The sequence below is a fragment of the Meriones unguiculatus genome, chromosome 5, assembly GCF_030254825.1.
Source record: "Meriones unguiculatus strain TT.TT164.6M chromosome 5, Bangor_MerUng_6.1, whole genome shotgun sequence".
Classification (NCBI taxonomy): Eukaryota; Metazoa; Chordata; class Mammalia; order Rodentia; family Muridae; genus Meriones; species Meriones unguiculatus.
This window is the reverse complement of record NC_083353.1, coordinates 114979130-115006523: the sequence shown is the minus strand read 5'-3', so window position 1 is coordinate 115006523 and position 27394 is coordinate 114979130. Positions and strand designations below refer to the sequence as shown.

At 43.3% G+C, this 27394-nt stretch overlaps 1 protein-coding gene across 1 annotated transcript in view; it reads right to left on the bottom strand.

The window, feature by feature from the left end:
• The window catches only part of Ano2 (anoctamin 2), a 337785-nt gene that overhangs the window by 75885 nt on the left and 234506 nt on the right, over positions 1–27394 (bottom strand). Inside the window, exon 16 of the mRNA XM_060383365.1 lies at positions 2226–2300. Within this exon, the coding sequence (XP_060239348.1) occupies positions 2226–2300 (75 nt within the window). The remainder of the gene's footprint in view (positions 1–2225; positions 2301–27394) is intronic.

Sequence of the window (27394 nt, the reverse complement as noted above, 5' to 3'; positions counted from 1 at the left end):
GGACTGTTAGCAGTTTGGGACTATTATATAAACAGTGTTTCATGGGCTCTTCCGTGTCCACATGCTGTGTGCGCACGTAAGGTTTCCTGGGGCATGCAGCTAGACATGGAATTTCAGGGCCCTGGGCTTTAAGCCTCAGTTTTACTAAGCAATGCCAGAATGTTTGTAGAGGCATCTTTAAATAATTTCTTAAATGAACTCCCACCAGCACTGTACACATTACATTTCTTTTGATCTAGGTCTTTCCTAACACTTGTTATCGACAGACTTCTTAATGGCAAGTTGTCTGTTGGGTGCATATGGTATTTCACCATGGTTTTAAATCAGAATTTCCATGAATACTAATGAGATAGATGGGTCCTCTTTGGGAGACTTATTGGCCATTGGAGTTCTCTTTTGTGAAATGCCTATGGAGGCAGTTTATTAAGTTTTTATTGAGTTATCTTTTTTTTCTTGAGTTTGTAATTATATATTTTGAGACCAACTTTTGGTGAGTTACAGTTTTTATGAATGCTTGAATGTACACTCCCCAATTTTGAGCTTGCCACAGTCCTTGTTTTCACCCTTCCTGCTGCCCATGAAACCACCCAAGCCAAGGCCTTGCCTCAAAGGGGAAAATGTCCTTAAAGTGAAAGTAGCACTAACACAGAGACATCTGCTCTGTTGTTCCTACATTTCGTCTAGATGTTAGACCAGTGTTAATACTATCCTGGCAGCCTTTAACAAAACTCGAGAATATAATGATTCAGCCTTTTCTACTAAATTCAGCAAAGTGGATACTACAGTCCTAACCCACCACTACTAAAGGTGGAAGTTGATTTTATTATTTATTTACTTACCACATGTACTGTGTTTTAAAACACCTTATTTTCAGTCCAGGATGGTCTTGAACTCAAAATCCTCCTATTACAGCCTCTCAAGTACCAGGGGTATGGGTGTGCATCTCCACTCTTGCCTTGTCTATAAACATTTATTATTATTACTTTCCTTTATTCTCTGTTTTGTCTACTCCCTAAGAATAGTGATAAGCGCACAGCTGCACTCGTTAAATACTTCTTGGGTGAAGAATAAACTTCCCAACAGTGATATGCACCTTGTGGGATCCTCTGAAGCACTAAATCGATTAAGCTTTGTAGCATCACACTTGAACACACCACAGCTCCCTGCACTCTTGAATAACCTTCCGTGCCTTGCGCTTGTTTGGCAGCAAGAGGAAAACAAATTTAGACAGATAAGCTTTGACAACTCTTCCCTTCCTCTATAGGATGAGGACTTGAGTTTGATGATGTCTAAGCTAAGACCATTTATGTTTTAGACAGGGTCTCACTACATAGGCCAGGCTGGCCTCAAATTTGAAATCCCCCTGCCTCTACCTCCAGAATGCTCGCATTACAGGAACGTGGCACTAGGCCTGGCACATTTTAAACTTCTGAGGCTACATGTTTCCTGTTCCCATTAATTATGATGCCAATATAGTATGAAGATTATAAGCTCAAGCCAGGCCAGGATTAATTCCTGCCAGTGGGCTCAGAAAATGATAATGATTCCAGCAGTTTTTAAAAATCAAATAATCCCCTTCATCTCTACCATGCATATACTGTTCTGCTCACAAACACTGAGCTGTTAGGCCCACAGTCTTCTTAGCTACACCGGGCCTCCCAGTGAAGAGGGCCTGATGTTAGTGGTCCTCTGATGGCTTTCTCTGAGGTCTCCTGGCTTAAGTTGCTAATCTGACTCCACCATCCATCAAGCTCAGGCTCTTCCCTCCAATGCCAACATCATTAAGTCTCAAAATAAACAAACAAACAAATAAAGAGCTCTCACAATCATAGGAAAATAAAGGAAAAAAATGCAGTGTCAACTGAGATGCTAAAGACTTTGAGCCCAGCTGGCTCTCCTCTGTGGCTTCCAGACACTTTTAGCATTAGACAAAGCCACTCTCGACCCCCCAAGGACTACCACTGACTATGCAACCAGCTCCTCTATATTACTTCTTCAAGTTCTTGGCCCGGCCAAGAGCATATCCAACACCCAGGACGTTCAGTTTCAGCCATATACAGTCAGTGGCCTCAGAATCGGAAAGTTCTTGCTCCACCATTCAGTACTGTGGCCTCACCTTTTATTCTACAGCATAAAAGAAAAAAATAATGCCCACAGTACACACATACTCACAACAGGATCAACATGCATGCAGCCCCAGGCAGGCGATCCCTCAAAGAAATTACCATGAACAAGATGGAGGCGAAGTTCATTAAATACCCTGGGAAACGGTCTTTCCAAGTCAGTTTATCTTCATCATCCTGGGGTGAAACAGGAGAGTAAAAAGAATCAGGACACATAGTCATTCACTCCCGTTTTATATAAATTTGCACGTCAACTGTTGTTGCTTTATGGACAATTCTGTAGTAACTGGTATCTTCCTACTCTTAACATCAACAGTAGCCCTCTTAATTTTGATCGATAGCAAACACCTGAGATCCCAGGACTCAGACAAGAGAAGCATGACTGACAGGCCAGTTTAGGTACAAGGAGAGGCCCTGTCTCATAACCCTGAAGATGTTTCGAATTGAGACAGCAAGTCTGACGTCCACAAAAGACCCTGAAGACTGTCTGCAGCCATGTCTGTGACTAGCAGAGAGAACGGGAAAGAGCACAGTGCGAGCCAGCAGGGAGCCATTCATCACTGTAAGCAACAAGTCAGAATCAAACTCAGCTCAGCAGGACCCCAAGCCCCTGCTTCCTTTCCTCTCCCTTCCCTTGCTGGCTTCGCAGAACAAACCTGATTTGGCTCTAGCAACAGTGCCATCTAGCCTCTGAAAACTTGTATTGTAAGCTGAGCACCTTCTGGGCCTAAAGCTTCTTCGCAGCATCTTTTGTGTGCCCACCTCAGTGGCAGGCACACTGAACAGACTGAAGAAGGCCCCTAGGATCAATCTTCTGGAGTTCACAACCCAGAGAAACAGATGACACCCACCCACTCTCAAACAGTGAAGAATCACCCATCAGCTCAGGGGTGAGGACTAACTAGGGAGTGAGCTATGGGGACTGTTGGGAAAGGAAGGATTTGCCTTGTGTATTTGGAGCAAGTGTAGGGTTGAGCTGACTTGGTGGATGATGCTGGACTCATGTTAGGACTGAGGTCATTTAGTTCTTAGTACTTTCACTTGGGTATGATATATTACAAACACACACACACACACACACTCACTCACACTTAGGTTTTCATAGTAGCCAGAGAATCTGGTCCTAAACCCTTGCTCTAATGGGCTTATTGTCACACCATAAGAACAAACTAAATTCTAGATGGTGACCATTCAGAAGAGGGAGGAGGCTATGATAGGGATGTAAAGTGAATACATAAATTAAAAAAAAAAAATAATGGGTTCTGGGATGGAACTCAGGTCTCCATACTTGTAGAGCAAGAGGACAGACTGAGCCATCTCCACAGCCCCACAGCAGTTTCTCTGCTGTAACATACTCAAATCCCTTACTTGTAAAACAATTATAGGCATCGCACTGAATTAGCGTGCCTTTTAAATAAAGCCCGCCTAAGGGAACTGCAGGAGATCCCGTACCCCTCTCTGCCTGAAATGTGGTGATGCGAAAGGTACTGTGTGGGTCCTGTGAGTGAATGCACGTGACAGAGCTTTAGAGCCTGTATGGCGCAAACAAAGGTGAGCTCTAATTAGCTTTGATTACATCGAAAGCAGGTGATTATGGGGCACTCAGCTCATGTCGCCATTGTTCAGCCAGCCTAGCTGCCGCCTGCTCTCTCTTCTTTGTCTCTGCTGCCTGTGTTTGTGTCCCTGGACGACTGCTCCCACCTACAGGTCTCTGTCCAACAAGTAGGACAAACAACACCCACATAGGACCTCACAGGTCCCCCTCCAGCAAGCTGGGTATTTGGAGATAAAACCGCTTAGAAAGTAATAGGTGAGAATAGTATTTCAATAAACCCCTTGGAGGAAAGGGACTTTGAGAAATTGGCACCTGTTCTTATTTTCTTAATGTTAAAATTAATATACTAAAACATGATAAAATAAAATATAATAAAAATATAAAACGAAATTCATGGTAAAAGTAATTTTTTAGAATGCAGTTCTGCATATTTTGATGACTCTATGCAGTCATGTATCTACAATACCAATACACATCAAAAATAGAAAATTATTTTTATCACTTTTCAACATTTCCCTCCTTCGTCTTTGATCTCTGTCTCCAGTCCCCAGAACTAGCAAAGTCTGTTTAATGTCCCTCTAGTTTGGGGTCCTTTTGGATGTCACTATGTATACCTTGCTGTGCCGCTCTTCTTGGGTCTGGCATCTTTAACTCAGCACAGCTCATCAAAGATTTATCCAGGCTGTTGCATTGCTCAGTAGTTTGCTGCTTTCACTGAGGGATGGCTGAAGTTTCATCGTATGGATGGACTTCAGTCCATTCACCCATTCATTGCCCCGGGGAATGTTTGGATCATTTCCAGCTTGTAACAATTAGGAATGTAGTCCTTCCAAAATTTGTATACCCGTTTGGATAAAAAAAAAAAAATTTCGTGTCATTTGGGCAAGTATAGAAGTAAGGAACTTGCTTGGTCATCCTGTAAGTCTATGTGTGACTTTATAAGAAGCCACTAAACTGCACTCTAAAGAGCTCAGTGAACCTCCATCAATAGTGTGTGATAGCTCTGTTCTTTTTTTAAATAAATTTTCTTTAAAGAGGTGTTTTCTTTCCTTTCTTTCTTTCTTCCTTCCTTCCTCTTTCTTAACTTATAAAAAGCCTCAAAGACAACACAGAGAATTCTACATATCTTGATTCCGATTCTCATGTAAGTTCAGTATGTTTTTCACAACTCATAAACCAATATCACACAATATTATGAACTGAAAGTTCACACCCATTTGTATTGCCTGCCTCCTTAGGTCCAGGGTTGGAGCTAAGATACCACATCCTATTTGGCCATTCTTTCCCCTGAGGTGCTTTAGGTGTAAAAGCCTCCCAGACCTTGCTTGCCGTCAATGGGTTTGTCAGCTTTGAGACATGCTGGGCAAGTGCTTTGTGGAAGGACTCATAACATGATGGTGTTTTAAACTTGTCAAAATTATATTTGAGGGTGGATGACAAGAGGTCAAAGAGCATTTTGCCACATCTTCCCAAGGGTTTAGACAGTGAAATGCCATTTTACTCATGCTGATAACCCTGATTTCTTGGTGGGATTTCCTGGGGTATGTTAAATTTCTCTATTTGAAAGTTTCCTCCTCACCCCACCCCCATTTCTGTACTTTGCTCTTTAGATGGAGCTGCCCATCTCCATCTTTGAAGGTATAGAATTATACTTCCATCTTTGAGGAACCTATATCGACAAACACAAGTAAGCTTTTAGTATACATTTAATCTATTGAGTGTCTTAGAGAAGGCCTATAGGTAGAGAGGCCAATCTCTCTCCAAACTCTTAAAAAACAATAAAACACAAAAGAATGAAGATGATAAATGTCAAGCTATCACTAAGCCTCATGCTCAGCTTAGAATTGGCTTTGGCCTTCGAAGAAAACAGTATGTTGGCTTCTTCCCTTCTCTTCCATCCAGGATGCCGACAAAGGACAGAGAGCAGGCAGCAGCAACATCTGGGCTTGTCTGCCTTCTCACCTGCAGGCTACGAACAAGAGGGTTTGGGATGGGAATAGATTGTCTTTGTTAAAATGATCATATACTGAGCCTGTGTTCCTGCAAGTATTTGGGGACAGTATTAAAAAGAGGGAGAAGACACAAATAGATTTAGGAACTCAACACTTAGCTCTCCTCCCTGTGTCCACCTCTGTATTAGCTAAGCAACTTCGGGAGTTGTTAGTGTCCAGTTTCTCTGAACAATAGTATAGTTTCTTCTAGAAGGAGTAAGTGGAAAACCTGTCCTACTGAGCACTCAAGGAGAATATGGTGGATGTGGCAGCCCTTGGAGAATAGCAAGTTCTATGTTGACAAACTTGAGAGTTGTGTCTCCTCTACTCAGGATAATGACTGCATATCAGAGTGCACTAGTGCAAAGGACTGGGGACACAGAGAAATAACTTTGTTGTTGTTGTTGTTTTTTTTTTTTTAATCCATAAGAAGCCCTGACTGTAAGGGAGTAAAGGGCCTATGTCAGTTCATAGCCCATCGTCCATCATGAAGGGAAGTTAGGGCAGGAACTGTGGCCAAGGCCATAAAGTAACTCTGCTTATTGGCTTGGACTCCACGGCTTGCGCAGCCTGCTTTCTTATACACCCCAGGATCACCTGCTCAGGAGTAGGCTGGGTTTTCTCAAATCAATCATTAATCAAGAAATGTCTTCACATATTTGCCCATAGGCTAATATGATGGAGGCATTTTTCTCAATTGAAGTGCCATCTTCTGAGATGACCCTGGCTTGTGCCAAGTTGAGGGGAAAAACAAACAAACAAACAAAAAACCCCAGCACTTCTTGTTCTGAAGCACTGAGACATCATAGTTTTCATGACCATCGGATGGGTCAGGGTAATAAGAGGCAGGGTATAGACAGAATCAGTATCTTAGGAAGAGGAAAAGGCCACTCAAGTGCCCAAGCATGGTGCATGTCTGGCTACCAAGCAGAGAAGCAGAGGTCAAAACAGAATGCTACTTGCGAGCAGCAGCTAATCTGTGATCTAATGCTGGGCTGGCAAAGATTTTACGTTGTCAGTTTCTTGTTTTCTCAGAGCAGCCAGTAGTTCAAGGAAAGAAGCAGTGTCCCCGTGGAGAGCCAGTTTCCTGAGCCTTTGGCCTATAACAGGCCCCAATCTTTTTGCACAGCTCTTTGGAAGGCTGCTGCTGGCTGATTCTTTCATAATGAAGGGTTGCTTCTGTATTTTTAACTCTAAATAATGTTTAGAGGCCTTTAAACCCTAATTCGGTTTTAACGCCACACAGAATTTATTCTGATTGTGGTTAGAACTAAAAGCAACACTGTGCATTCACTTCCACGTTGTTAGAAGAGAGGGGCTGAGGCGCCCTCTGTCTTCTATCTTTAAGCCACATCTCTCTAAAAAATCCTCTCATTACAAGTGCCTACCATTCATCCTCCCAACCCTAACTGTAGTTATCAACTGGACTGCCATCTTCCTTTCCTGCCTCAATCCTGCCACTCACAAGCAACTCAGACTAAGAAACATCTTTTAAGTGTCACTCCCTATGCAAAGCTCTGGCATCTTGAATGTTCTTATTGTCAACTTTACTTTCTACTGGCTAGTGTTTTGGACCAGAATCTTGTCTGTATAAGTAATGCTGTCCAGAGCTTGCCAGTTCCATCAGGCCTAGTGGTACACACCTGCATCTCAGCATTGGGAAGCGGAAGGAGGAAGATCAAGAAGTCAGAGTCACCTTTGGCTGTATAGTGAGTTCAAGGTCATCCACTAAAAGAATTCTGCCTCCAAAAATTCAACAAACAACTGCAACAAAAACTCTTCAGTTCCTACTCATCCCCCATTCTTATGCTTTTATTACCAACCCTTCAACCACTCTGCTCTCTCCCAATAATCACTAGTTTTGTGGTTACTTTCTGATCTGTGGCTCACAGATCTTAGGCCTGTTGCTTCAGCTATACACAGAACCACACCTGTGCTTCTGGGTCTCCTCTTCCAACTGCTCCATGTTGTAGGGTGTGACAATCGCTCACAACAGTGGAAGTAGATAAGGGATACTGAGCACCGCTGCAATGGACTGCCAGCACTGACCATGTCCTCATTACTTCCTGGCCACACTTCTCAGTTTTCTTCCATACCATATCAGTCATTTCCAATCTGATCCCCATGTCTGAGCCCTTTCCACTACTAGCTATTCCCCAAGACACACTGAAGTTAAGAACGTTACCTTCTCTCTTTATAGTCTAAGACTCCAACTTTCCTTCCCCTTGACTGCTATTCTTTGTACCTATGCATGTGTCTGCATGAGGAGGATGAGTATGTGTTGCATTTGCTTATACATGTCCATGCCAATGTCAGGCATTTATTTTTTCTCTCTCTCTTTCTTTCCATCTGATTTTTGAGACAGGCTCTCCTCTCTCACAGAACCTTGAGCCCACTAGCAGGCCCTGGGATGTACTTGCCTCTTCTCCCCCATCAGTGGGATTATAAACACTCATCACTCTATACAGCTTTTACATGGATTCCGGTGATGCAAATTCAGGTCCCTGTGTCTGCACAGCGCTCATTTTACTCCCGCCTCCCCAAGCCTGAAGCTCACTCTCCTCTCTCTCCAAGGGTTTTGCTCGATTTATGTTGAACTGTTCTGTTCCCTGACTTCAGTGCACACTTTCTGAATCACCCTAGGAAATTAGAAGAGATGGATGCTATCAAACCCCAGAGAAGCAGATTCAAGAGGGGATTTAGGTCATCTTGACGGAGATTAAATAAGTTAAGATTTGTAAATCATCCATGAGAGTTTGCCAATAAGTACCTGAGTAGAGAAGAATAAACAGCAAAATGTGTGTATACAAAATGAAAAATTCCAGCCATAGAAAGAGTTAAATTCTGTTGTTTGTGAAACGGGTGAAGAAGGAGGGCTTTGTGTTAAATCAAATATACCTGGCACAGAAAGATAAATGTCATATGCTCTCACTCTTATATGAAATCTAAAATACAAAAAATAAAAAATAAAAAATAAAAAAGAAAGAAAGAAAAGAAAAAAAAACTTTTCTTATAGCATACAAGAGCAAGGGAGATGGCTTAGTGGTTAAAAACACTTGCTGCTCTTCCAGAGGACCTGGGTACAATTCTCAGCACTCATGTCAGATGACTCACAAACACCTGTAACTGCAGCTCTAGAGGACCCCAAGCCTTCCTCCAGTCTCTGCAGAAACACACACACACACACACACACACACACACGCACACACTCGCTTTAAAAAAAGAAAATAAAAGGTACAAGTGTGGAAAAGTAAAGGATAGGAAGGAGTTGGTCGCTGGGTACCACTCTACAGATAGGAGGAATAAATTCGATGTCCTATTGCAGAGAGGTGACAATAGCTGGCAATAATGTTCAATTTTCCAAAGCTGGAAGAAAGGTTTTTAATGTTCTTACAACAAATAAACAATATGTGTTTAAATTGCAGATATGATGTATTTATATCCTAATATGATATTATTAATGTTAAGTGCGTACAATTATGTATCAAGCAAAAAATTGTTGTAAATTACCATTAAGGTTTTTTATGTGAAAAAGCTTCCAGTACATAACAGGATTCAAACCAAGTCTATGGAAGTAGGTGGGCAATGTAGGAAGGAGGAAGGAGGTGGGAGGTGGGGGGGGTGGAGAAAGCCCTTTAACTTAATTAAAAAGCTATAGGGATCATGGGGTTGAAACCAAGTTTAACACTAGCACTCCCCCTTGCGCTATGGACTCCTAGATAAAATCATGGCTTTATGGATACTGACCAGTTGAGAATGCTCAGATCCTTACATCCAGCCCATCTCTCTGCTAAACTCCCAAATATTTTGGCCACCCTCAGTGTGATGTCCTAAGATGAAATGTTTCTGAGTTAATGAATCATCATGTCCTATGAATCGTCTTTCCTATTCTACCTCAGTGAACTGAACCAGACTCTCTGAAGAGAGATTGAGACACAAAATATAAGCACAATAAATGTCTAACTAACAATGTCTCTAATCACATTAACAGACCTTGACCCTGAAGGCAAACCTAAGAATATCATCCTCGTGGTTCCTTTCTGTGCAATAGGCAAGCAGGATATGGCCAAGACACTATTAGAATTGTCTGAGGTCTGTACTAAACGGGAATAAGATCAAGAGTTCCTTGCTCTCGCTTCAAGGGCACCTGGTTTTCCTTTTTTTGGGATTCTTATCACTCCAGTTGATGGAGCCTTCTGTAAATCTGGAAGTGACTCACTAACTTTCTATAGTCAGAAACATACCATGTGGAAGCAGGAATGGGAGGGTTAGGACTTGTATGGGTTTTCTGAGTGAAATGACATGGCAGTGACTTTGGAAAGCCATGTTAGCTAAATTGCATGACCAGTAGGAGCTGGTCCCAGATAGGAAGCCTCATGGAAGACTAAGATTGCAGAGGGACTTAGAGAGGGGGTCAGATGGATGACTAAGCACAAGTATTTGTGCCCAAGAAAGAGTTTGTTCTCATTTCTCATCAACATTTCCAAAGCTGACCAGGCGCCTCTCCTTAGGTCCTTGTGCCAGATGATCATATACCTAACTCTCCATTATTTCACACAGCTGGTTGAAGAAGAACTGAACACATGGGAGACTTACAGTGTATTGAAACAAGATGAAACACTGGGAAGAAAGGGACAGTGTAGAGAAACACAAAATACTTTTTTTCTTGTGGGTCCTTGAGACCCTGTCGTAGATAAGAATCCAGAAAAGTGCTTCAGCTCCTAGGCCTTGAAAAGAGGTAAAGGGGGACATCCCAATACTATTCAGCCAAAGGTTTCAGGGTTAAGGAGCTTTCTATTGGGTGTATGAATGACTCTGCATATGTGGGGCACCTTGGTGTAATCTCGGGTAGAAATGAATAATCCAGCCAGCTGCCACAGTTCTACCACAGACAGGATGTCCATTTCAGAAGGCAGAGAAGGGTTCAGGTTGCTCTTACTGAGACAAGAAGAGTCACAGACTGTTGAGAGTTAGTCTGTGAACTCTTGGGTTCAGTTTATCCCAGCTCTCCACAAAGAGAGAAGCAAAGAAGAAAGTGGTGGTGAGGATCAGTGCTGGGGCCAGTAATGTGAAAAGTGACCATAATGTTTATTTGAGGAAAAAAAAAAGTATTGTTCTCTTTATCCCTTTCTTTTCATTCTCCTTTTCTCTTTCTTTGATAGAGCTGGGAACTTCATCAGCCTGGTTGACAAGACCATGGCAGCCCGCGTACACTCCAATAAAATCTAGTCCACAGCCTTCTATCTGAAATCAGTTCCTTGCTTATATACTTATTGACTGTGAGACTTTAAGTACATAAAAAACTCACTGAAAATAGCTGCCAATAATACAAGATGCTGTGGTTCTGAAATGCAGGAAATGGCCTCTATCTATGTCTGGCACATAGAATTCAAACCTTGTCATCTCAGAACGTCTTTCTCCAACCATCCTGTCTTGCCCCCACCTCATCTTCTTCTCCTCCCATCTCTCCCTCCTCTCTCTCTCTCTCTCCCCATTTCCTCTTCTTGCTCTCTCTTGCTTTCTCCATCTTCCCCCTTGTAATTTCACCTTCTTGGGACCCAGATCTTAATAGGGTATGATTCCTTGTCATTGTAACAAGGAAACCCAAGTTCACTGTGGTCCTTAATTCTTACACCACAGAAGCAAGGTTGTCCCTTGAGTTTTTGCATAACATCATTTCATCAGCTGGATCATTTCATTGCCCTTGGTCCCCTCAGTCTAAGCCCAGATTACCTCATTAGGGGTCAGTGCAGGTCTTGCCCCTTATCTTTACAGATTCCCCCCAAACTGAACCCAACAGCCTTCTACAGGCAGAAGCTCTTATGGACAGTGTCTCAGTTTCTTGGGGGACTCTTTGGAAAAGGGACTAGAGGCAGTCACGTGGCACAGCACCTAAGTCCACAGGCATGCCCAAAGCCCAGGACAAAAAAAAAAAAAACAATGTAATTTGTGGCTAAAGTGGAAAACATTATCCGGTCTCCTCATGGCTCAGTTTTCCCAGAAGACACAGAAAACCACTCTCTGGGGTCCCTATCACTTCCATTGGCTTGCCAGAAGCTTCCTGCTTCAGTGTCTGTCTCTCAGGCTAGCTGCCTGTCCCCCCCTGGGGTCCAGCTTTAGGATGAGCTCCTCTCTCCCCAGTCCCCTAATGCCAGCTGCTCTGCTGGGTACCCTGCCTAGATTCCTACTGGAGACAGCCTCTCTCCACTCACTCTCCAGGGGAGATATTTTACAACAGTGGCCACATGAGTCTCAAAAGAGTCCTAATAATGTGAGGGACAGGAGAGTATTTGTTCTTCTCAGGCTTTGTCCATAAAGGGAAGAAGCTGGCTGACTCCATTAGTAACAACCCTCCTTCTCAATACAATACATATGAGACTTTGATATACAACCTTATCTAGAACAGCACATAGCTGAGTTAACTTGGAATACATCTGAAGTCTGTGCTAAGAACAGCAATGGCCAGTGTGTTCTGAGGTCAGGCTACTCTCTAGTCCAATCTCCTCTGAAGTGAGAATTTTTTTGTTTTTTAAACACAGAAGTATTATGTTATGTGATTGCTGGTTGCTGGTTGGAGAAACCCTGGTGATGAAGATTGGACTTTCCCCAAGGAACTTGTCACCCCTTGTCACTAATCAGCAGGGAGTAGTCTAAAGAGATCTACACCCCTCCCCCTCTATCCTTCTTTCTCTCCTACCTAGTGTTGAGGGGTTGGAAGAGACAGGTGTGGTATAGGGAGGTCGGAAAAAGACTTCCCTACATCAATAAAGTAGCCAAAGTACCCGGTTGCACTCCTCCTGTGTAGAACTTTCTTTACTCTGTCCCAGTCTCACTGGCTTCCTTCCTGTCCTTTAACCTATCAGATTGATTTCCACATTAAGACCTTTATGGAGCCCTTTTGCCTACCTTTCCCCTTGCGGGACCTTCTGTACACAGCTCAGAAGAGGAGTTTCCCAATCGACCCCTTTCCTTCATATTCTGCATCACTATCTACAGCTATCCACATCATCCACTATCTACACCACTATCTACAGCTACCTTGTTTATCTCTGGTCTGTTTTTCTCTAAACCCCTGGGGAAAAAAAGAAGTCTGCAAATACAATCCACTGCTAGTCACAGGTACTTCGATTATGCTGATCTGTGGAACTCATTTACATAGGTGGATGAATGAGTAGATGCCAGTCTGGAAACAATCGTCTTGCTCAGTACCACACAATGCTCATAAGCTGACAACTAAGTATTAAGCCACTGGCTGGATCAAATCTAATTTCATATCAGAACAGAACAGCCCATAAAACTTCTTTTCCACTTCTTAGAATATACATCAGTGTCAATCTTGTGAAGATGTCAGAAGAGGTAAAGAAAGACATAGATACTCATAGTCGCCTCTCAATAACTTTAAGAAAAATGGCCAACAATGTCCCATAGTAAAGTGTAAACAGGATAACCCTTTTCAGATAATACAGTGAGGCTTAGTATTCAGCATTGCCTGGCAATGTTCTGATGCGTCCTTGCTTTTTTACAGGCAGAAAGTACATAGTTGGCCTACATTGTAAAGAGCTTTGCAACACTGACTCTGAAGTCTCTCTTGTCCCCTTAGGTCATGTGATTTTGTTTCTCAATCTAATCTCCAGCTTAATGTGCCCTTTCTTTCCCTTACATTCTCAACACAGAAAGAAGAACAGAATGTTTGTTTGTAGATTTGACATTTTCATGACATTTCCATGTGATAGTGTGAATAGGAAACATCCCCTCATTGGCCCATGGGATTGGACATTTGTTCCCTGTTGGCAGCATTTGGGACATGGTGGATGTGGAGACTAACTAGAGGAAGTCAGATACTGCATCGAGGAAAGGGTGGGCCTTGAAGTTTATAGCGAAGTTTATAGCCTAGCCTTCCCACCCTTGCTCTGTTTTCTGATCTTCCCAGATGTAAACCAGCTCCTTCCCTCAAGTCATAGCTGCTCTTGCTGCCATTCCTTGTCTGCCTTGATGGACTACACATATTCAAACCATGATCAGAAAAAAAAAATCCTCCTTCAAACGGTCTCTTTAAGACATATTATCCCAGACTAATCCAGAAAATTAATACCAAGAAATGGGTCCATTGGTGTGATAAATCGATCACTCAGCTTTGCCATTGGTTTGCAAAAGGAATGTGGAAGTATTTGTTGCTGTGGGCTAAAGGATTGCCTAACACACACACACACACACACACACACACACACACACCTGGAATGATATAAGCAGAGCTTAAAGAGTGACTCTAGTGAGAGGCGGAGATCAGAATGTTTGGGACAGGACAGACAAAATTGGTTTAGGTAAAGGGAGTATAATCTCTAAAGAGTTGAGTGCTGTTAAAGAGGCTTCCCACACTTGTCATCAGGACAAAGGGACAAGCACCTCAGTGATAAGACTCCCTCTACATCAAAGACTCTAAATTGTGAAAATGAAAATTCACCCAAAAATGGAGTGCCTGGAGAGTGTCTGAGGAGACAGAGTCTAGGGCACCTGCTGTAGTGGATCAACCTAGCAAAGCCTTCGCGGGTTCAGCTGTGAAGAATGGAGAGGTTCCTGCTGCCACTGTCCAGAGGACCAGGCTGTACCTTGAGCCAAAAGCAAACTTTGTAACATTCAGATGGCCCTGGCTTCTTGGGCATGAAGGATACAAGAGTGAGGGGGTTCCAGAAAGGTTTCAGAAAAGCCACCATGTTAGGCAATGTGAAGCAGGTTCAGTTTCCAGTAATGTAGCTCCTGAACAGGCTGTACATGAAGTTGTGAACATGGAGCCTAAGTCACAAGAGACTCTGGGATATTGGAGATGCCAGAAATGTGGGACATTTGCTGGGGTAAGCTGCTGGTATTACATGGAAAGAAGCCATCACTGACACAGGCAACAGACCTGGAAGGACAGAGCTACCTAATAGAGTCCAGATGATGCCTCATGGGCCCCAGATACTGGACATGGAGCTACAGGATTTAGTGTTTGTCCTGCTAAGTTTGAGCTTTGCTTTGGTTCGATCTTTCCTTGTCTTCCTGTTCCTTCCTTTGGGATGGGAATGTTTACTCAGTGACACTCTATATTGGAAGTATATAACTTTATTGTTTTACTCAACAGGAGCTTACATCTAAGAATTTGCTTGAGTCTCCTAGAAGACCGCAAACTTCTCAACACGGTTGGAACTGTTGTGTTATCAGATGGCTGTGAACTTATGGGGCCAGAAGCACAGTGTGATGGCATAGATGAAAAACATCCCCCACAGGTCCATTCCTTGAACTCTCAGTAGGTGGGGCCTGGAGGAATTGGGACATTGTGGGAAAGCCTTAAGGCTCTGCTCTCTGCCTTCTCTATTTCCTGCAGCTCAGATGAGTGCAAGCTCCTACCTGCTACAGTTGTGAGCCATTCCTGCCATGCCTTTCTCGCCATGATGGACTATCACCTCAAACAATGAGCCAAAAGTAAATGCTTTCTCCCTTAAGATGCTTTTTGTTGTTGTTGTTGTTGTTGTTCAGGGTTTGTATCACAGCAGTGAGGAAGGTAGTCAACATACTTCCTCACCCTTGTCTTCTTCTTGTTCAGTAAGGAAGGAAGGAAGCCACTGGCTCTGTGTTTCTGTCTGAATCTGTCCTTCCTATCCCCTCTAGTCCTTTTGTGTCTCACCATGAGTCCCTTAGACGGTTACCTACACCCAACTATGCTTAAGATTTTTCAAAAAGGGGTTATGGACCATGATAAATGGGAGGAAGAGAGAGACAGATGTAACATCCCTCAGATACTCTGACCTCAGGGAAGCTGGATGACCTCTGTTAAAAGGCTGAGGCTAAAATGGAAGGCAAGGCTGATGTCACTGAATCCCATGTAAACTAACTATCAGAGTCAGTTGATGGTGAAAAAAATACAACAATTCTGGTCACTGTCCCAGATCTCCGAACTTAAAATCTTAGGGGTAAATGAATCTATTTTTGAAAATGCTTTGCAAATAATAGTTATGCTCAGCCCACTTTGGAAAATGTTGCTCTTCAAGACTCATTCCCCACTTGATGCTTTTGTTCCAGGGCCTATATTCCTGTGGCTTGTCCCTATGTGTACAAATCCCCCAAAGAAGCTCTCAGCACAAAGCACTTGGAGACAATTCCCTCATTTACAAGATGTCAACACAGACTCTATCATGTCAGCAGCAATGTTGGCCTAGTCAACTTGCCAGCTGGCTTCCATTCTTGCCCCTTCCCCTCCTCTCCCTTTGCCCTCCAAATGATTTCAGGATTAGAGCAAATACTGGTTATTCAGGAGTTCAGCAGTACAGTTCATATTCATTGTACTGCCATGGTAGTTAGCAGAGTAAGATGTGAAGTGAAGAGAAAAGTAACAACAGCAACACTGAGAGGCCCTGGAGGAAGCACAGATCCATTTAAAATGCTTGAGGAAGACTTAGCACATAATTATAATTCTTAACATCTTCAGTCGCCTTGCATCCATAAATATTGGAAGTTTTAAAATTCTCCCACTACCCAGAAAGCACCTTAACATGTACCCATGTACCTTTAGACCTTTTACTATAAGCAACACTCAGGGTCTTTTAGTTAACAGCCAAGGTTCCAGGTTTTGCAAAATGGAAAATGAAAAAAAAAAAAAAAAACAAAACTGACACTTCAACTGTTGAGAATTTTTATGTGAAGGTTGTGCCCTTTGGAATCAATTTCAAGAGTACATGAATAAATCATGAGTCTTGCCATCACCCATGTGTTCTGGTCAGAAGCCTAAATCAGCACTGTTCACTGTTGTGTTCACAGTGTCAGTCAGTTCCAGCCTCAACCCACAAATAGAGCCATCACTGTTATTCCAGGACGCAGTTCACAGTCATCTCAAATAGTGCTTGTTTTTAACTAGGACAGCAGAAGGAACTATTTTCAGCAACATGCAGCAATAGTTAACCAGCACAAGAGGCCCTGCAATTAGACTTTACCACAGTATCTGATAGCACAAACTACCCTGCGATGCCTCTTTCAAATTCTACTAAAGTGGTTAGTTGTTCTCCTACATTGAAAGTGAGGCATCTGAACAAATGGAACAGGACTCCAGCATCAAGACTAGGTACAACAGGGGAAGTACACCCTAGACCTTCACCAAACCCAGGAGTACCAGGCAAGGGAGGAACCTCCCCGACAGCACTATGTCCAGGTAGTCTCTTCCAAGCTTCTTCCATTCTCATCATGACACACACAGGGTCCAGGATGAGACATTTCACACAGAATAGCACATGTGCATGTTTTATTGATGGAAGATGGATTATGTAAACTCTTAGCAGTTTTCACATTATTACTCACCATCCTCTGTGGGATGGAAAAGGTCCCAGACCTCTACCCTGTACTGTTGACTGCAAATTCCATTACACAGCTGAAGCTCCATTATTCCATACAACCTCAACCAACAACCATCCCCCATCCAGAGCCCTAATTAATGCTAGTGCAAAAGTATTACTTTTGACCTTCAGAATGCTCAAGATAAGCATGTCAGGCCTACTTATGGCTATGGTGCAGTGGCCTGGGCAATGGCAAGTAGTTTGACAATGATTTTTATAAGCGCTTGCTGTGTTTCAGGGACTATGAAGTATCCTTATTTGCCTAGGATTCTGAGTCATAAAAGAGATAGGCATCTCACCAGACAGTTCCATTGCAGTGGGATATTGCAGTGGCTTTTCCTCCCATCCCTAAGCTCTCAGAATAAGGACTTGCGAGATTCAAAATAGAATTACAAGTAACCAGGCCATACAGCTAGGTTCTTCTCTGACTAGCTCACAACTTAAAATAACCCATTTATACTAATCTACATTCTGCTATGTGGCTGGTTACCTCTGCTCAGGTACTATGCATCTGTCCTTACATCTTCATGTGTGACTCTCCAGAATCTGGCACTATCCTAGAATCCTTTCTGCCTATCAGATGTCCCACTTTCTATTCTTCCTTTCCTATAGGTTTTTTTAATTAATGGACAATGCATCCATATAATATATAAGATATTCTCTCTACAGTGGGGACAGTTACTGTGATATTCTAGTACTAAGAACACCCAGTTTTTATGCCTTCAGAAAATATTTAGGATCACACGAGTGCTCTCAAGCATGTATGATAAACAGAACTGTGCTAGAAGATCCGAGAGTACCCAGAACAATGACTCTGTTCAAGAAGGTAGAGGACTGTGGCTGATCAATGGTGCTATCATTGATCCATCCATCCATCCACCCACACACCCATTTATTCATGCATCTTTGCATCATTCACTGTGTACTTCTTAACTTGGAGTAATGTTTCAGGATTCGTAACACTAATTCCCAATGGTAGCTTTCTATTTACTTTATGTAGACAGAAATTAAACCCCACAAAGATTAGTTACTTGGCCAGCAATGCACTGTAAATAGCTGAACTCAGACTAATCCCAACTTAATTTTTTTCTCATTCTTCACAGTATTCGTCAATAAATTGGATTCTCTAAACACCAATGTATATTTCACACACATAGTCTCTCTCTTAGGTGCTTAGAATGCTAAGATTAAAACACCTCAGAGGTCCTGTGCTGCTCTCACTTGAACCCAGCATTCATAGACTTTTAAAACTCTGATATTTCTTGGCTAGCAAACAATCCACTTCATGGCAGCTTGAGGAAAGTTACTCTGTCTCCTTTCCCAAACTAGGAGAACCCTAGGCTTCTGTTCTTTAGAGAAGGATTTTTTTAAATGTGTTTTTCATTTCATAAGCCAGCCAGTGGCCCACCCCTTATACTTTAGTGATGCCCTTTGCTTCTCTCCCTTCTCTTAATCACATGTCTCTACAATGCACACAAGACATGGGGCACCAGACCTTCAAGAAGTGATGATTTGATGTGCAAGTGTTCATCCCTTCCACTGGGTCCACATGGTGGCGTCTTCTCATACTTTTTCTTGCCTCAGGGTCTTATATTGCTATCAGTTGAAGGGCAGGGCACGTCCCCATAGTCATTATGATGCTTTACCATCCATTTCCATCACTGTTGAACCATCAGATCAGTGGTCTTGCTTTCAAAACCATCTTTCAACTGCCAGCTCTGATAGGGCAATTCTCTGCCCCCACTCTTCTGTTCTCTCTTTCTCTCTCACAGGGTTTGCCATGAAGGAGACAGATTGATAGAACACAGACATAGATGGGTACTACTGTGCCCTGACAGATTTTGCTAATGGCACCTAAAATATAAACCTGGTTCCTGTCTATCCTCACCTGGAACCAAGGACCAGGAGCCAATGTTCATCTGGGAGACCTTCTGCCTTCATTCAGGCTGCTCTACATCCAAATACTGCCATCCAAGGAGCCAGAATACACCATTGCACCATTGCCTCACTCTGCAGCCCTGACTCACCCACCACATTGTTGGAGAGTGACAACCAGGGAATCTGCCACCTCAGCTGCTCCGGCCAGGCCCCTGCTCTATACAGCAGGCTATAGAGCCATCTCCCTGTGTTGCCAGCTTTTTTCCCAGTGATCTCAAATATTTAATATTCAAGAGCATTTATTGTTGGGACCCCAAACATGCACAAAATAGCTCTTTACTGAAAGAAAAATTATGCAATTTAACTGGCACATAGCTTGAGGGTGTCCCCAAGGGGTCCCTGTATTGGAATTTAGTACTCAACATAAAGTATTTAGAAGATGGAAACTCAATCCAACTGTCGTATTTAGAAGCAGGGACTTTGGAAGGTGATGGTATTAGTCAGGTTTTCATTGCTGTGATAAAACACTAACCAAAAACAACTTGGGGAAGAGAGAGTTTGTTGTACTTTACAACTTACATGCAGTCCATACATAAGGAAAGTCCACCAGTGCAGGAGCTCAAGGCAGGAGCCTGGGGGCAGGAACTGAAACAAAGGCCATGGACTAATGCTCCTTCCTTGCTCGTTTCTCATGGCTCAGCCTGCTGTCTTACATAACCTATAACCACCTGCCCAGAGGCATCAGTGTCCACAGTTTGGTAGTCCCTCCCACATTAGTCATTAATCCAAAGCCTCATCTACAGACCAGTAGATGTAGATACCTTCTCGATTAAAGTCACCTCTTTGGAGATGACTATATGATCCTTCTAACAAAATACTATGGCTCTAGAACTTATCATTGACATCAGAACTGAGAGTTTTTCTGGTTGGGCTTGGCCCCATAACTTTGAAGTTTCCTAATTCTTCATTGTTCACAATTGGCCTAAACTTAAACAGTGTTTAATTCTGACTAACAAATTTATAGATAGTATCTATTTCACTGGCATAGCCATTCTACTTTTTAAAATATTTGCCTATTCTATGTGTATGAATATTTTGCCTGAATGCATATATGTGTGCATTCACGTCTGGTGCTTACAGAGATCAGAAGAGAGTATCTAAGCCCTTGGAATTGGAGTCATAACTGGTTGTGAACCATCATGTGGATGCTGGGAACTAAACTGGGCCTTCTACAAAAGTAATATGTGCCAATAACCACTGAGCCATCTCTTCAGCTGTGGTATGGCCATTCTTAAATTTATTAGATGGACCCAACAAAGACTCAGTTTTTGAAAAAAAATTACATAGATGTACTTAAACCTAGCAGTCAGCTCCGAGAATTGTCTAAATAAAAGTACAAACCACAGTATCAGGATGGCAATTTGGGAACTATTAGTAATTCTTATTGGAGGCAGATGTAGGAGGGTACACAGCCCTCCTGCATACACCCTCAGGATTTGGGTCAGGCTGTCCATTGACACCCATCCTTTCCATTCTGTTACTCCACACCCTCAGGATTTGGGTCAGGCTGTCCATTGGTACCCATCCTTTCCATTATTCTGTTACTCCAGTGTCTTCATGCAGAGGAGACTGTGAGTTCCTTAAGAGCAACAGGTGTGCCTTGTTCGTCTTCTGCTTTCTGGCAATCATTGCATAAAGAGGCACACTGGGTGCTGATGAGCTGAGAGAATTTGCTGGTCCCTCATAGCTGCTGTGTCCTCTGAATATATAGTTATTACAGGCCTATAAAGAGACAGCGGGCCCACATAAAACTTTATAAGTCTCCTGTGCCTCCCTCCAAAGATACTCAAAAGTAAAATTCTATACAGGGGCAACAAATAATAGAACTAAAAACAAGCATGTGGGAACTGAGAGACAGGGTTTAAGGGACTGCCCCACATTGCTCTGTGGTTGCATTACCTTAGATGACTGTTGGCCTGGGATAGGACCCCTCATTTTTAAGAAAGGGAGAGATACGGTGCCACATACACATAGGTGCCAGGTGCTTATCATCGTAGTATTCGTGCTAACACAAGTTTAGACGGCACCTACACTAAGTATCTTCCATCTGTCAGAGGCTCTGGGGACCACTTCCTTGCAAGTATTTCATTTCATCAAGTTTTCATATTTTGCTGTGAAGATCAGTGATGAGCAAGGGGAGATAGAAGATGTAGACAAAGAAAGACTGGCTATGAGTTGGTACTTACAGAACTTGTGCTCCAACTAGATTTGTGTGTGTGTGTGTGTGTGTGTGTGTGTGATATTAAAAAAAAACACATTTAAAACAGTCCTGGCAACAGCGATGTGAGGTTGTCTTAACAATCTCATTTTACACACGGAAAATTGAGGCTCAAGGCTGTAGCAACCTCCACTGGAGATTAGAGGCAGCTTCCTATTTCCATACAGTTTCTTTCAACCTAGCCTTAGGAATATGGCTGCCATGTATGGCTTGTATCTGATCACTCAGAATCACACTTTGGTACAAAGAGACAGAACCATCACTACACTAAGTCTTTGACTTCAAGAAATTGCTCAACAGTGGGGAAAAGAGGGTGGGGGGAAGGAAGGAAGAATGACAGTTAGAGGGAGATTTTCCTTTGCAAGGGAAAGAACTCTGTGTGTGTGCACACGCTTACACACGTGTGTATACTGTGCATGCCTTGGCAGAGGCAGCAGACGGAACTGGAAAGGGATAAACCTTCATTTTTCTGAGGCACCTTAAAGAGGCTGACTAGAGATCACACACTTCTGCAAATTCAACCCCAAAATACGTATTTCAATCACGTGGCCCCTTAAAGGGAAAAAGCAAGCGTACAAGCCAAGCTAGCAATACGTGAAAGCCTGAGGACATCTTCGGCCATTTTCTTTTATGATCATATTTTGCCAAAACAGTTGTCTTAGAATCCCTTCCACTTGCGATGAAAAGTCACAAACGGACTCATTTCTCCTTCTGTGTGTTGATTTCTTCTTAAGGACTTGAAGAGGCATGTCAGTTTGTCGGTCAAGAATGTGCCAGGAGACTTGGACAACACTGGCCGGGGCCCTCACCAACCCAAGGAACTGTCACTGGTTTGTGTATTGTGACACGCTGCGTCCACACACATCTCCGTTTGGGGTGCTCCAAGAACTTCACTCTGGCTAAACTCGGAAGGGACAACTCCTACGTTTCCACCAGGCTTCCCCCTTAAGTTATCTAATTAATTTAACTTTTCCAGTCATAACCCATAGTAGTTCCAGGTTTGCCACTGGGCCTGACAGACAGCCACCAGAGCAAAAGCCCTGACCCAAGCTTACATCCCCTTCCACAAATCCAAGGGTATGTGAAAAAAAAAATACCCATATCCAACCCAAAGCACTGGAAAGGGTTAAGCCTGACAGGCTGCTATGATTATCATCCATCCTTGGGATATGTTGTGATGCCAGTGCATTCTCCTCCATGGGGTTGTCGGACTCTCCTGCAGCCAGGGTCTGTGCTGATGACAATACCAGCCTTTAATGTCCGGCAGTCTGTGACCTCCCCCAAATACTCTTGATTGACAAAACAGAAGCTTTGAGTTGAAGCGCTAAGTTCATAAACGCTTTCTTGGGCTCCTTTTCTTTCTGGTCAAGTTTGTGTGCACTGAGAGGACGCCTGGGGGTTGTCATCTGCTTCAGGAGAGTCAGCTCACATAGGTGGGAGGGGGTGCGCACGGTGCCCGTGCCCGTATGTACATACAGACATGTTCGGGAGTGGGGAAGCAGAGGAAATAAAAGAGACAGAGTGCATTCAAAACCTCCTCTCAAACATGCCATTCTCTGGGGCAAGAGCCTAGAAACTGGCAATTTAGTAAGGCTTGGAGACACTGTGAAAACAGCAGCACGATCAGAAAGAGCCATCACCGGTGTGCTAGAACAGGTAAAGGCCACAGTGACTTCCCTTTTCTTTGGAAGGCCCACGTGGTACAATTATGTCTGAACTTCAGAATGTCTTTCCTATGAACTTAGTTGTTAAATAGGTTAACATATTACTATGATTCAAAAAATAAATAAATAACATACTCATTGTGAAAAAGAATTCTACAATTTGTGCTCCACCTTCTCGATTCTCTCTCTTTCACACTTCTCCCTTACCCTGGGCAGACTATTGCTGGTTTCGTGGATAGGCTTACAGAATCTCTTATGAATATGAAAATAGGATAATGTATCTCTTTCCCCTTCCCCACTTACACAGAAAGGGACCTACTACACACCTTGCTGAGCACGGTGGCTGCTGCTTCTCCTCCTTCTCCACTTCCTTTGCCTCCTTGTCTTTTTCTCCTTCCCTTCTTGCTTTTGGGGCTGGGCATTATCGCCACAGCCTCATGCTTGCTGGGCAGGCATTCTATAACCCAGCACTATCCCTAGCCCTTTTCTATACTTCTTATCTTGATACAGGGTCTTTTTAAGTCACAGCAGCTGTCCTTGAACTCACTCCAGAGAGACCTTACACTCATGCCTGTCCTGCCTCCACCTCCAGAGTGAGCTGGGATGAACAGGTACACCACCGGGCTCAGCTTCAGTAAGGCTCGTACTTACCCACAAGATAAAGAAATGGGGATTAGCCACCCTTGCAATGACAGGGACATGGCAGGGTCAGGTCTAGCCAGAAATAGAGTGTAATAGTACCAGTGTTTTGTTTGGAAATCTTCCTGCTGCATGGCCTTGTCTCCTGGCCATGCAAAGAAGATGTGGGAAGCACGGGCAGGCTTATGGGGAGCAGTCTGTCATCTTAAAGTAGTTTCAAATCTCCCCTGGCAATCTTGCACGCAACACACATTTGCTTAGTAAACTGGCTCCCTCATAGATCATGCAAAGATAAACTCGAGCCCTTTGCTCCTCCGATGACTAATGCACCAGCCCCTGTAGAAGCCTCTACCCAAAGCTTGGCTCAAAGTAGCCACTTCATAAGATAAACATCAGTTGAGCCTGAATGATCACTAAATTTCAGTTTAACAGTACTGGGATTAAGGCAGTTCCTTTCAGAGTGACAGAAAACTGGCACATTTCAAAGACAGCCCAGTGGCAGCTTACTTTGGTAGCACAAGCATTTCTTAAGCCAGTGACCACCTCTCACTCTCCTGCCAGAGCACTGGCAGCCGCAGTACTCTGGTGTGACTGGAGATCCGTGGAGTCTATTGATGGTGCCTGGCAAAGTCCATTAAGTGGACTAAACAGGGAGACAGGGATCACCAGGAGGTCAAGTGATGGCAAAGTTTTGGAGAGGAACAAAAAAGCTGCCTTTTCTAGTTCACATCAGGTTCTGTTCAAACAATCTCTCTTTCCCTATCTCCACCCTCCCCCCCCCCGCCACTTTGTCACCTTGTGGAATCCTTACCACTAGGAGCTCCTCTGATTTGCAATTAGATCAAGTCTAGTGTGGCATACTTCCTCAAATCATGTCTGGGTCACATGCAAATAGGAGATTCCAGAGGAAAAAACAAAATCAAAAAACAACAGCAGAGAAAGAAAGAAAGAAAGAAAGAAAGAAAGAAAGGAAGGAAGGAAGGAAGGAAGGAAGGAAGGAAGGAAGGACAAGAACCTTCCAAATTAAAGAGCTTCCTAGGCATTTGTTTAATTATATTTCTTCACATATTTTTGAGGCAGAGTTTTGCTATGCAGCCTAGGATAGCCTGGAACTCATTATGTATCCCAAGCTGATTGCAGCTCAGCTTGGTGATACTAAACCTGACTCAGCCTCCCGTGCTGATCACATTTGTGATCCATATCACACTCTTGTCATTTGAGATAGGGGCTATTTTTACAGCCTACCCTACTATCATAGCTCAAACTCAGTTGGTGGCAGCTGATAGGCAAAGGAAGGAAGAATTAAACAAACCCGCATAGCACGGTAACTTTCTGATCAGACTGGCAAAATACGCATCCTTCCCAGGCCTCCCTGAGGCTCTCAGTTCAAGTCCCCAAACACTGAACTGGGCTTCCATCCTAATCTTTCTGTAGGGAGCCAACACAGTCATTACCTTCACATAAACATGTCAGGCCTACCCACATGGATCCTGGGAAATCTCTCCCAGCTGGCCAGCACTGAAGCAACTTAACTGCTTTTGGCAAGCAGTTTAGTCTCAAACACAGAATGGCTGGCATGAGATTCCTCCCTCCTGGGTCACACAGCCTTCTGTTGGCAATGGGGGCCATATCTTCTGAGATGACAGTCCCCAAGAACAGTGCAGGGGTCTGGCGAGTCATGGGACCTATTTCATTAGGGGTAAACCCCTGTCCCTTAGAGAAGTTGTAAGGAATCGGTGAGAAAGCCTTACAGAAAGTTTAGCAGACTGATAGGTTGTTAGTGTTGGATAAATATTTCATAGCTTGGCATCATTGTTACTGCTCTTGGGAACCACAGCCTGTGATGTAGGGACAGTAATTGAAAGCATTAGGATGGATGGTTGTATTGCCAAAGCAGATTTTGTAGCCTTACCAGAATGTAACCTCAGGTTGCCTGGTGTTTCTGCTGTATTTCAAACCTAAGATAGTTCCTGACCCTCAATAAATACTGATTCTGTCCTCTCAGCAGCTATTAATTCCCTGTAGTTCTTCATCTAAGGACAGGGCCTTGTGAGATTTCCCCCATCTATATTGTCATGCCAACTGGGGTTGTCATTATTCAGGTCTTGCTTAGGCCATTACATTGTTGTAATTTCACGGGTCCGGCTTCCTTGTCATATACAGAATCTCATAGCAGACCCCCCCCCCCGTCCTCTGGATCTCATGATCTTTCCTTCCACTCTTCTGTAACATTCCCTGAATTTTAGCTATGAGACTGTGTTGTAGATATATCAATCGGGACTCGGCACCCTACGCTCCAGTGTTCTGTGCATTGTGACCAGTTGTGGATTTCTGTGATGGTCTCTGTCTACAGGAAACAGATGCTTCTCTGATGAGGGATGAGAGCTGCACTCATCTGATGTATAAGGATAAGGAGAATTCAGTTAGAAACCATACTGGTTTAGAAAAGCAACCCTAGCAGGTTCTTCTCTAGAGTCAGTGGCCTCAGAAGCTGTAGGTAGTAGGCTAGGATTACAGTACCAGGCACGGATTTCCCCCTAGCAAGCAGACTTTCAGTCCAACTAGATGACTATTGGTTACCCCTAGTATATAAGTGCCGCGGTTGCACCTTTTAGGATATCTTGACATTCTGATCGTTGGTGTGGTTCATACGCATACAGCTGGGTAGAACTACTGATTGCCTCTCTCCTTTGACAGCTTGCCTGGTTCCTTTTGGCACTCTTAGAGCTAATCGCCAGGGAGAAGTCTTCCAGGTTAGACCTAGCTCAATTCCTCTAAGCTCTGTGCCTAAAGTGTGTGGTGTCTCCAGCAATCTGACCGTGAGTTTTTGGGAGGAAACCAAGGACAACCGCAATGGCCTATATTGTCTCGCCAGCAACTCAAAATGTTTTCCCATGCCTGGCACTGGGGTTTTGGTAACCCCAATAGGTGATCCCACCCAAGTGGCCAGACCTAAATGTGTGTGTGTGTGTGTGTGTGTGTGTGTGTGTTTGACAACAATAATTAAAGAGGAAGAGGCCACACATTTGAAAGGGTGTGTAGGGATATGGGAGGAGCTGGAGGAGTGGAGAGAGAAAGGAAAAGGATAATCTAAATACAACGCTCATATGTAAAATGCTCATCAAACTTAAATTAAAAAACTTACTAGTCCAGCTGTCTACCTATCAATCTACATGTGTAGCTGAGAGAATGCATACCAAAAATTAATTAAAAAGTAAATATTAAACGAATGTAATATAACAGAGACGGTAGAAGTTGAGCCTACAGAGAGATGATGCCACTGTCAGATGTCATATTCAGAGTTTTCCCTCCCTGTCTATGGAGTCAACCAACTAGGGATCATGTGTGCACATGTACGTGTGTGGACATGTGTTTCACAATGCATTTGTGGAACTTAGAGGTCAGCTTGTAGGTGTTTGTGTCTCCTTTTACCATATGGCTCTCAGGGATAGAACTCAGGCTATCAGCCTTCATGGCTAGCACCTTTACCTGATGATCTGGCCAACTGCCCAAAATATATTCTTTAAAATGCACTGACATCTAAGTCCCGTACACTAACCAACTGCACATCTGTATTGAACATGCTCAGATTTTTTTCTTGTTAACCTCCCCCTAGATAATTTAATATAACCGCTATTTGCTTGACACTCACTTTGCCATAGGTAGTACATGCAATTTTAAGTATATGAGGAGATATGGGTGTGTTTTAAGGAAATACCATGTCAATTTACACAAGGGATGTCTGTGGATTTTTGACATCTTTAGGAATCCTGGTTCCAGCCACAGCTCATTAGACCCATCTCTTTCCATTGTGATTCCATGGCTTCCAAAGCTCCTGACACTCAATATAGCAACTGATTAGATCTTAAACCACTGGAATTCCTAGACCCAGTCTCAAATCAGGCA